The sequence below is a fragment of the Heptranchias perlo genome, chromosome 21, assembly GCF_035084215.1.
Source record: "Heptranchias perlo isolate sHepPer1 chromosome 21, sHepPer1.hap1, whole genome shotgun sequence".
NCBI classification, from domain to species: Eukaryota; Metazoa; Chordata; class Chondrichthyes; order Hexanchiformes; family Hexanchidae; genus Heptranchias; species Heptranchias perlo.
In genome coordinates, this window is record NC_090345.1 from 20589835 (window position 1) to 20602246 (window position 12412).

The window sequence follows — 12412 nt, forward strand, 5'->3', positions numbered from 1 at the left end:
AATTTGCACTCAGCATGGTCCCACAAACAGCAAAGTGTGGACCAGATGATCTGTTTTGGTAGTGTTGATTGAAGGATAAATGTTCTCTAGGACATTTAGATCCCCTGCTCCTCCATAAATACTGGAATTTTTATGTCTACCTGAGAGGGCAGATGGGGCCTCGGTTTGACGTCTCATATGAAAGACGGCACCTCCAACAGTGCAACACTCCCTTAGAACTGCACTTGATTTTGTGTTCAAGTTCCTGGAGTGGGACTTGAACCCATAACCTTCTGACTCAGAGGCAGATTGCCACCACTAAACCATGGCTGACACCTGGACAGCTTCTGGTGATTTAAAAAAAACTAGAGGCAAGTTTGAACATCAATTTTTATGTAAGGCAGTGTTGTCCAATATGTTAGCCACTAGTCATGTGGCTAGTTAGGAATCCAGATTTGGCTAAATGCATTTCTGATTGTAAATAAAAAATGAGTAATAGACGCCGTATGGCATATGACCTCAATACTCATTTGCATGGCGTAGACATGTGAAGTACATTTATCTGTACTGTGTGAGTGTATGTAAGGCATTTTCTACTACAATTAGTGCATGTGACTAAACAGTGTTGTAGTAGTCACACTTGTGGCTAGTCAGCAATTTCTATTGGACAACTTTGATGTGACGATCTTGCAGTTACTAGAATAAGACTCGCAAGTATGTTGTCAGCCTTCCTTGACATACTCCTTTAAAGCAGAAATACTCTTGGTACAACCCAGAGCTCAGTTACATTCCATTTCCTCCTCACCTGCAGTTTTTCATGATCTCTCTGGACTGCTAACTCTATGGTGCTGGTGGAGCTGGGATTCAGAGAATGTGAGAGCGATTGATTGATTCAAAAAACATTTTTAAAAATAGGGATATGGAATTGATTCACGTTAGTTCTATGAAAGAGACACTTGAGCAAAAAAGAAAGAACTTGCATTTATATTGTGCATTTCATAAGCACAGAATGTCCCAAAGCACCTCACAGCCAGTGACTTACTTTTTGCACGTAGTTGCTGTTGTGGACACATGCAGCAGCCAATTTGCAAAGAGCATGATCCCTCAAACAGCAGTGAGCTAAGTGACCAATTAATCTGTTTTGGTGGTGTTGATTGAGGGATAAATGTTTGTCAGGACACTTAGATCCCCTGCTCTTCTACAAATACCGCCATGGGATCTTTTATGCCCGCCTAAATGGGCAAACAGGGCCTTAGTTTAATCATCAAAAGATAGCACCTCTGACAATGCAGCACACTCTCAGTAATGCACTGAATTCACTGCTCAGGATTGTGGTTCTTGCCAAAAATGATTGAGTACCACTGGTTTTTAAAAAAAAATTACAAGTGACCCTGAGATCAATAAAAGATGCAAATGAGAAAGGAGAAAAAGTTGTAGAATCCTGAAACAATCTGTGCTTGACAATGTTATACAAATAGCTTCATAATGAAAGTGCACTCCTGTCATTTACTATATTTCATTTATTTTTCTCCCAGGACTGTGTGTGGTATCAACAAGCACTCGAGTTTCATTAATTCAAATCAATAACATTTTGGGTTTTATAAATTAAGGCATAGAGTACAAGAGTGAAGAGGTAATAAATTTGTATAAGGCAAAGGTTAGGCCACAGTTAGAGTACTGTATGCAGTTTTGGACACTTTACAGAAAGGACATTAAAGCCAGGCACAGCATACAGTGTAGATTCATCTGGATGGTACCAGGAATGAGAAACTATAGTTATGAGGGTCAACTTGAGATATTGGGTCTAATTTCACTGGAGCAGAGCATGCTTAAAAAGAGATTTAATATAGATTTTTTTAATTACAAAAGGTTTGACAGGATGAATAGAAAATAATTCTCTCATTGGGAAGTCGGTGATTAGGTGTCATCTATTTAAAATAGGGTGAGGTGAAAGATTAGCAGATTACTTATACAGAAGGTTGTTGGAGCATGGGATGTTTTGTCGCAGGGAGCATTTGAGACCGAGACCACTGCGTCTTTTAAGGAGAAAGTAGATAAATATTTAAAGCAGAGGAAGATATTGGGCTTTGGAGACAGTGGATAGTAGGATTAGTTTTGGATTCCTCTAGCAGAGACTCAATGAGGAAAATTATGGTTCTGAATCAATTTTAGGTATCCTCTACATGTGAAGCCTCTTCACATAGTACCAGATATATCATGCCTATAACCAGTATAATTTTTTTAAAATGCAAGTGGTGAAGATTCAATAATTTTATAACTAGCTGCCCATTCAGTTAGGTGATGAAATTCATCTCGCCAATTGTGTTCCAATCCCTCAAACTGTGGAGGACAAATTCCTGGAATGTATACGAGATGGTTTTCTAGATCAGTATGTTGAGGAACTAACTAGGGAACAGGCTATTTTAGATCTAGTATTGCGCAATGAGAAAGGGTTAATTAATAACCTTAGGGAAGAGTGACCATAATACGGTAGAATTCTTCATTAAGTTTGAAAGTGATGTAGTTCAATCCGAAGCTAGGGTCTTAAATCTGAACAAAGAAAACTACGAAGGTATGAGGTGCAAGGTGGCTGTGGTTTATGGGGGTACTACATTAAAAGGTCTGACGGTAGACAGGCAATGGTTAGCATTTAAAGAATTAATACATAATTTGCAATAAATATATATTCCTTTTAAGGCACAAAAACCCAACAGGAAAAGTGGTCCAGCCGTGGCTAACGAGAAATTAAAGATAGTATTAAATCTAAGAAAGAGGCATATAAAGTTGCCAGAAAAAGCAGTAAGCCTGAGGATTGGGAGCATTTTAGAATTCAGCAAAGGAGGATCAAGAAATTGATAAAGAAAAGGAAAATAGAATGAGAGTAAACTAGCGAGAAACATAAAAACTGACTGTAAAAGCTTCTCTGGTATGTAAAAAGGGAAAGACTGGCAAAAGCAAATGTAGGTCCCTTACGGACAGAGTGGAGAATTTATAATGGTGAATAAGGAAATGGCAGAGAAATTAATCAAATACTTTGTGTCTGTCTTCTTCGAAGAAGACACAAAAAACCATCCAGAAATACTAGAGAACCAAGGGTCTGGCGAGAATGAGGTACTGAAAGAAATTAGTATTAGTTAAAAATAGTACTAGAGAAATTAATGGGACTGAAAGTCGATAAATCCCAAGGACCTGATGATCTACATCCCAGGGTATTGAAAGAGGTGGCTGTAAAGATAATGAATGTCATCTTCCAAAATTCTATAGATTCTGGAACGGTTCCTGCAGATTGGAGGGTAGCAAATGTAACCCTACTATTTAAGAAAAGAGGGAGAGAGAAAACAGGGAGCTACAGACCTGTGAGCCTGACATCATTAGTAGGGAAATGCTAGAATCTATTGTAAAGGATGTGATAACAGGACACTTAGAAAATAACAATAGGATTTAGCAAAGTCAACATGGATTTATGAAAGGGAAATCATGTTTGACAAACCTATTGGAGTTCTTTGAGGATGTAACTAGTAGAATAGATAAGGGGGAAACAATGGATGTGGTGTATTTGGATTTCAGAAGGCTTTCGATAAGGTCCCACACCGGAGGTTGGTGAACAAAGTTAGAGCACATGGAATTGGGGGTAATATACTGGCATGGATTGAGAATTGGTTAACAGACAGAAAACAGAGAGTAGGAATAGACGGGTCTTTTTCAGGTTGGCAGAATATGACTAGTGGGGTGCCGCAGGGATCGGTGCTTGGGCCCAGGCAATTCACAATCTATATCAATGATTTGGATGAGGGGACCAAATGTAATATTTCCAAGTTTGCTGATGTCACAAAACTAGGTGGGAGTGGGAGTTGTGAGGAGGATGCAACGAGGCTTCAAGGGGATATAGACAGGCTAAGTGAGTGGACAAGAACATGGCAGATGGAATATAATGTGGAAAAATGTGAAGTTATCCACTTTGGTAGGAAAAACAGAAATGCAGAGTATTTTTTAAATGGTGAGAGATTGGAAAATGTTTATGTTCAAAGGGACCTGGGTGTCCCTGTTATGAGTCACTGAAAGCTAACCTGAGGTGCAGCAAGCAATTAGGAAGGCAAATGGTATGTTGGCCTTTATTACAAGAGAATTTGAGTACAGGAGTAAAGATGTCTTACTGCAATTACATAGGGCCTTGGTGAGACCGCACCTGGAGTATTGTGTACAATTTTGGTCCCCTTACCTAAGAAAGGATATATTTGCCATAGAGGGAGTGCAACAAAGGTTCACCAGACTGATTCCTGGGATGGCGGCATTGTTGTATGAGGAGAGATTGAGTAGATTAGGCTTGGATTCTCTCGAGTTTAGAAGAATGAGAGGTGATCTCATTGAAACGTACAAAATTCTTACAGGGCTCAACTGGGTAGATGCAAGGAGGATGTTTCCCCTGGCTGGGGATTCTAGAACCAGGGGTCACAATCTCAGAATAAGAGGTAGGCCATTTAGGACTGAGATGAAAAATTTCTTCACTGAGGGTGGTGTGGTGAATCTTTGGAATTCTCTACCACAGAGGGCTGAGGAGGCTCAGTCATTGAGTACATTCAAAACAGAGATCGATAGATTTCTAGATATTAAAGGCATCAAGGGATATGGGGATGGTGCAGGAAAATGGCGTTGAGGTAGACGATCAGCCAAGATCTTGAATGGTGGAGCAGGCTCGAGGGGCCAGATGGCCTACTCCTGCTCCTATTTCTTATGTTCTTACGTGTTTTAATTATTTACTTTTGGTTTTTTAAGAAGGCTTGTCCATCTCATATTCAAAAGATTGAAGTAATAGCTATACCTAAAATTTAGTTATTACAAAGAAGCATATGGATTTTTAAAAAAGTTTTAAAATTGTAGCTCCTCACCTCAGCATTCCAGTAGAAATGAGTGGCTAACCAAAAGAAAAAGAAATCGACCTTAATTGGCCATTTTAGATTTATTTACAAAATGTCAAAATTTAGCCCAATTTAATCCACTTTGAGTTCTGATGTGCCTGCCCCTTTAAAAAGAACAATTGATCTGAACATTTCCATTGTCGTCTTGTGGGTCTTTTGCCATTATGGTAGATAACTTCTAACTGAAGCTGTAGCACTTAACCTTCAGTCACTGTATCTGATTCCTGTTGATTAGTGAGATTTAACCAAGCTTGACTCCTGATGAAGCCAATACACATTCCTTATAACAAGATACATTTAGAATTACAAATTGTATATTATCTTAAATTTTGAAAGTAAATAAAGATACAATCAGGGAACTTGCAAAAAGTTTGATATGCTATACAAATTAGTTTTAAAAAATACAACTTTCTGTAATTCTACATAGGATTTTCTAGCATTTTTTCTTACTATAGAATCATAGAAAGTTACAGCACGGAAGGAGACCATTCGGCCCATCGAGTCCGCGCCGGCTGTATGCATGAGCAATCCCGCTAGTCCCACTGCCCCGCCCTATCCCTGTAGCCCTGCACATTTTTTTGTTTCAAGTACTTATTCAGTTCCCTTTTGAAGGCTATGATTGAATCTGCCTCCACCACTCCCTCAGGCAGTGCATTCCAGATCCTAACCACTCACTGTGTTTTTAAAAAAAAAGTTTTTCCTCATGTCACTTTGGGTTCTTTTGCCAATCACTTTAAATCTAGGCCCTCTGGTTTTTGACCCTTCTGCCAATGGGAACAGTTTCTTTCTATCTACTCTGTCTAGACCCTTCATGATTTTGAATACCTCAATCAAATCTCCTCTCAACCTTCTCTGTTCCAAGCAGAACAATTCCTGCTTCTCCAGTCTATCCACGTAATTTAAGTCCCCCATCCTTGGAATCATTCTAGTAAATCTCCTCTGCACTCTCTCTAAGGCCTTCACGTCCTTCCTAAAGTGTGGTGCCCAGAACTGGACACAATACTCCAGCTGTGGCCAAACCAGTGTTTTATAAAGGTTCATCGTGACTTCCTTGCTTTTGTACTCTAAGCCTCTATTTATAAAGCCCAGGACCCCATATGCTTTTTCAACCGCTTTCTCAACCTGCCCTGCCACCTTCAACGATTTATGCAGATATATGCCCAGATCCCTTTGTTCCTCCACTCCTTTTAGAATTGTACCCTCTAGTTTATATTGCCTCTCCTCATTTTTCCTACCAAAATGCATCACCTCACATTTTTCCGCATTAAACTTCATCTGCCACGTGTCCGCCCATGCCACCAGAGTGTCTATATCCTCTTGAAGTCTACACTATCCTCCTCGCTGTTCACTACTCTTCCAAGTTTTGTGTTATCCGCAGATTTTGAAATTGTGCCTTGTGCACCCAAGTCCAAGTCATTAATATGTATCAAGTAAAGCAGTGGTCCCAGCACTGACTCCTGGGGAACACCACTGCACACCTCCCTCCGGTCTGAAAAACAAAAGTTCACCACTACTCTCTCTTTCCTGTCACTTAGCCAATTGTAGCCATGTTGCTGTTGCTATTGCTCTTTTTATTCCATGGGCTGCAATCTTAATAGCAGACCTACCGTGGCACTTTTCTTTTTATAATTTTCAAAATACTATTTCAGATTTAACATCATTAAAGTATTCTTGTTTTACTATCTTGTGCTCCAGCAGTGTTGTTTTTCTGAAGACTAATAGGGACCTTTTATCTGTTAAGTTATTTATTTCCTTTTGAATTCAACTGGTGTAATGTGTAAGTGGGCTGTTAATTCATCAAGGAAGCCTTGTGACCTCCTTATCTGCAAGAATATCCTGAATTGCAAGGTATCTGAAACTGACAGGAAACAAGTTCAAATGAGATTTAATTTCTCGTGTTGATTAAGGGGATGTGGTTCGTGGGTAGCTTATTTAGCAGGCTGCGTTTCTTCAGATAGATTTTTGTGCAGCTCTGCAAAGGGTTTCTGCTTAATTAATCACCTATTTTCTCAACAGTTATTCAAGAGAATTTGAGAGAGCTATCCCTGAAGTTATGTTAGGGTAAACTGACTGGAAAGTATAGGTAACTACTGTAAATTGCATAGTTAGGTTTGCCAGCAGCCTGTCAACAAGGAACTATTCACTGAAATTTGATAGGCCCATGTGCTAGCATATACTGTTGTCATCATCTACTTATCTCTTTTGGGGAGCATTAAGCCCTTAAACTCTGCCTGTGAAACTTTTGAGAGGAAGTTATGGCCTCTAAGGGTCAAATGTCAAGTACAATTAAGGTGTAATAAGGTGCTTTACCTGTGACACTCAAGGCCATTCTAACTTCCTAGCCATGATAGTGCAGCAAAAAAAGTAAGCTTGAATGATTGCAGTGGAGTGTACAACTCTTTCTCCTTCTACCCTCCATAGTAAGGTCAACATTAATTGTTAATGTCAATTTATGCACTTGTAGAAACAAAATGAAACAGTAAGAGATTACAAAATGAATACTAGTAATCTGAAACAAAAACAGAAAATGCTAGAAATGCACAACAGCATCTGAACAAGAAAGATGGATCAGCAATTTTTGGTGATGACCTTTCATCAAAACTGGTCTAGTTAGGTGGCTGAAGCCCTCTTATATAATTGAACAAAACACAGGGATGGGGAAAAGAGCAGGTAAAGGCCAATCTCTCAAATATGCTAACTTTCACAAAGAGACAGCTAATGGATTTAGTAGTCTAAATGGAATTTAAAATGTTGGAAAGAAGTGTGAAGGGCTAGATACTATACACAGACAACCTCAGATATTTGAAAAGCAAAATTGAAGAGTAAGTCAAACGTGGCTCCAAAGTGGGAGAGAAAGCAGCAGAATGTGAACCTGAAAATTTGGCAGGAAGGTGACTGCTGACTGACCTGTGGATTTCCAGCATTTTCTGTGAAGCTATTGATGTTTAAGTTTGGGCCGTAAAACGAAAAATGTCAGATTTATCACCTGAAATAGGGCAAAGGTGGTTAGAAAAAGGCAATTCAGTCCTACTGAGAAGGTAGGCAATTATAGTATCAATTCTGCACTTGCACTGCATTCCAAAAGCAGAAAAGTAGAATGATTTTATGTAGTATAAACTCAGCAGCTATGAACTCCAGTTCCTGAACTTCTAAAACTGCTAACAGATTAGTATAAACATGATTTGTCCCTTTTAAGAATCAAAGCTCTAAAGGCATGTGTCCGTGTTGTATAGGTAAGAAGTTATCCCTGACAATTTTCTCCCTTCGCCTTCCCTCTCTTGAAAGTATTGATTCCTTTCTGGGATATGGTTTTACCTGCAACCAACCCCAATCCCATCTTGACCTGATTCTCCCACATACACTTCCTGCATGGGTCACTGGATAGTGAGCAGGAGCCCTGGCTGGTTTTCCCCTCTGTAAACCGGGAACACTGAGGCCAATTGTAGCACCTCTACAGGCCCAACTAATATCAACTAACTATACAGACCTGTCACTGAACTTGGAATCTTCCCAGTCTGTTTACGAGATACACTCAGCCATCTAGGGAGCTAAATTCTTCATCGCTCCTGAAGGTGGGGGGGAGGGGTGATTGCCTGCTGATGTGAGAAGTTTGCAATTGATGGAATTATACGTTTGATAATGGGGAAGCGTAGTGAAATAGATTTTACCCTTTCCACAGAAATGCTTTGCTGTGATATTTAAAAACTAAATATTTACACCATTTTTGTCAAGTCGCTGAATAAAATTCACGAAACCACATGTAATCAATGACATTAGACCTGGGCACAACCTTCCCCCTCCTCCCCCCACCCAGTAATAAATGGTATTCTGTTCTATAGTGTATCAGCAAGTTGTGATATTGATAAAAGCAAACTTTGTAATTACACTAAATAATGCCAGTAACATGATCATAAAATATGTTTAATTTACAATGCAATAGGCCATGGGCTTTTTTTCAAGATGTTAATTGAATTTTATAATTTCACAAGACTTTTCTAATGGGGACTAATCTCAAGACTCCCTCCTTACCAAGAAGGGGCTGTGTGGCAAGACTAAATAAGGGCTGACATAACTGCTTGAAGTTCAGCATGAATGCCACTCTTAATATTTTGAAATATAGCGATTTTGGAGAGTTTAATAGTCCAGTGCTGGAAAGGTAGGGATTGTGCCCCCCCACCCCCCAATTGTCACCTGATCTCAAATTAGCCAGGAATTCAGCCAAGTCACTCTATGCACCTCCAAGTAGCTAGTTAAAATGGGTGACTATGCTTGATGATTAAGAGGATGATAAGAAATGGCATGAGGTTCAAAATTTTCACGTATCAATTTTTAAAAATTACTGTAAATTGCTGTATTTAGGGATTTTGTCTCAAACTCTTTTTGTTTATGTATAGGAGGAGGAGGAAAACGCAAAGGTAAAAGTAAAAAGTGGAAGGAAATATTGAGGTTTCCTCACGTCAGTCAATGTGAAGAGCAAAGGAAATCTATAGGTGAGTAATGTATCACATATTTGCCTTATTTGTGCAAAAGCTACAGTTGAACATCATTTCTCGGTCACGATGAAAACAGAAACTAGCAAGAAACCTCTTCTCTCCAAGCACAGAATGGAACAAGTTTCACATTGTTTTATGTAGTCTCTCAGCTGCCTTGTCCAAATGGAGTAGGATATTCAAATGTTAGAATCTTTAATCTTGTTATGTTTGGCTGTTTCATTTTCCCCACCGGAAACAAATTTTTGTATTCTACAGTTGCTTTTAACCGATTCACAACATGAAAATGCAATTATGTGGTTCTGTTTACCCATGTGGTGGAGCTTTATTGCAATAAAGAGAAAGGGGAAAAAAAGGCCATTTTTATGTGCTGTGAATTTATGTAAAATGGCTCAGACTAATTTGCATATAAGAAGCAATACCAGTTCCTACATTGTAAACAATTTTACAACACCAAGTTATAGTCCAACAATTTTATTTGAAATTCACAAGCTTTCGGAGCTTGTGAATTTCAAATAAAATTGTTGGACTATAACTTGGTGTTGTAAAATTGTTTACAATTGTCAACCCCAGTCCATCACCGGCATCTCCACATCACAGTTCCTACATTGTGTAACAGTAGCTTCAACAGTGCCAATTGGGAAAATAGACTTGGAATAAATAGAAAGCACAGGAGGCTATGTTGGTATGTAAAAGATAAATGACAGATTCAGTGCGATATCTCGCCAAGTCATTACTTTTATTTCAAAGTCATTTTAAAAGTGATTTTGAAAACCCAGATTTTGCTTTGAGCTCTACTACCATTATTTATAGTAGATCTCCCGAGGAATTGCTCATGATATTAGAGGATTCACTATTCTAAAAACAGACATACTTATGCTATGCTGTGGGGTGGGGGGGGGGGGTAACAGTCATTGATTTACAGTGACTGAATAAGTCAAATTCCATTTTTGTTCAATGGTATTTGGGGATTTTTCCTGGGGATTGAATTTCACAATTTTCTCTCTTATTCTGTTTAAAAATAAACTTATTTATTTTATATAATACACATATTTTCCTTTATCTATATCCTCAATTTTTATCCATTACCTTTTGTAAAGGTGAGAATACACAGCAAGGTGGTATATGCACACTGATGGAAGGTAAATATCTGTTATTTAGCAGTACTGGGGAGGGGGAATGAGTTTCAGTTGCATTTGGGGGGGCAGTCCTATGCATTAGTAGTATTTTGAATGGTCCTGGGATTTGACAGAACTAGCCTGAGGGTGTCCTGCAGTTTCACACTGTTAAAATAGGACTGTTGAAGTTTTGGCAGCATGGGGGGAGGGTCCTTTTGATCTGGCATCACTGTGCATGGGGAACCTGAAGTTTCGCAGATCGAGGAGTGGAATGTGGGATTTGGCTCACTGGTGTATTCCTGGGGCTCAATTTTCAAAGGGCGGTGAGATGGCAGCAGGGGCGGGGGGGCGGGGCGGGTGTGTCAATGGGCACGCGGCAAACCCGGATAATAAAAATTTAGTGTTCCCCCCCCCCCACCGTGATCACAAGTTAATTGGTGGCCCTTAACGTGGCTTCCAGGTTTGCTGTCCAGAAGCTGCACAATGGGCGGACTGCGCACCTGCATGACAGGCTATCGGCTGGAGTGTCTGTATTTAAAGGGCCATTGCTCCAATGGCTTTTGCTGGAGTAAAGACCAAAAAGACACAATGGAGCAGCACAGGGGCAAGGCTGTTCCAAGATTTAATGATGCCTCACTGCAGCAGCTACTGGCCGGGGTGAGGAGGAGGAGGGAACTGTTTTACCTGGCTGACAGGAGGAAGTGCCCTGCCTTTGCTACCAAGAAGGCCTCGCTTGAGGTGGCAGAGGAGGTCACCAGCAGCATCATCATATCCTGCACCTGGGTCCAGTGCAGGAAACGTTTCAATGACCTAAGAGATCAGCAAAAGTGTGTACACTTACTGATTCTCCTGCATTCAGTGGTGCACATCAACCACCACCCCACCCCTCCAAACTCATTCTGCACTGCCAGGACTACTCCATTACATCACTCCTCACACCCATTTAAGACTCATCCTCAACTTATTTGCACTTCCTCATCTCCCCATTTGTCACCCCGCCACTATCACTCACCCCAATACTCATCCAGTGTGATGGCTCTGTCTCACACTCACCCTCTGATGCACCTCTTTCATGGTCAGCCTCACCCAAAGCAATGCATTCGTCGGCTGACCACTTCACCCTCACTCACTCACAAGTCTGCAATTTCTCCCCTTCTAGGAGAAGAGACCACAAAATGCACGCGAGAGGGTGCGGACTGGAGGGGGGCCACAACAAATAGTGGTCCTCACAGATGCGGAGGAGGAAGAGGAGGCGGCCCTGGAGATCAGCCACACCCTTGAGTGCCTGTCCGTCGGGGACACAGAGACTGGCACCCCACACACGTCTGGTGACACAACTTTAACATTCATCACACACAGCATGAATTGATGTTAACAATGCTTGGCATGTTGAACACCTCAGTATGCTCATTGCAACATGACGCATCTGTGATGCTTAATATTGCCTTCTGTTCTCTTACAGGCCATTCAGCGACCACAGTGGCAGGAGAGGGCGATTCCTCAGAGGTGGTCCCGGCCTCTGAGGGCGCACCATCACATCTTAGCGAGCCATCTACTAGCACAGATACTCCCACCTCAGTGGGTCCTAGTAGTCAGTTAGTTGGGTTGGCACCTGGTGAGTCACCACACACAAGTGAGCACGAGCAGACACTGGTGGCAGGGGCAGCTGTGGAGAGTCCACGTCGGTGGGTGAACTCCTCTCCAGGCTCTGCTCAGCTGGACGCAGATGCTGAACCCTGGGGTCATCCTTTAAAAGGAGAATGATCAAGGGACAGCAGCACGTTTGGGAGGTACTGGAACAGGTGCCACGCACGCTGTCCACAATAGCGCAGAGAATGGAGGAGTCCAAATCCTGCACGAGTGGAATGGTGGCACAGGTACATGAGGGAATCTCTGAGGTAGTTCACAG

At 40.9% G+C, this 12412-nt stretch overlaps 1 protein-coding gene across 2 annotated transcripts in view; it reads left to right on the plus strand.

Annotated features, from left to right (window-relative positions):
• The window catches only part of LOC137340033 (G protein-coupled receptor kinase 5-like), a 223412-nt gene that overhangs the window by 50405 nt on the left and 160595 nt on the right, over window positions 1-12412 (plus strand). The window contains exon 2 of one of the 2 annotated variants that reach the window (XM_068002238.1): window positions 9290-9385. The exons of the other annotated variant lie outside the window; for it this stretch is intronic. Coding sequence (XP_067858339.1) covers window positions 9290-9385 — 96 coding nt within the window. The remainder of the gene's footprint in view (window positions 1-9289; window positions 9386-12412) is intronic. 2 annotated transcript variants of the gene reach the window in all.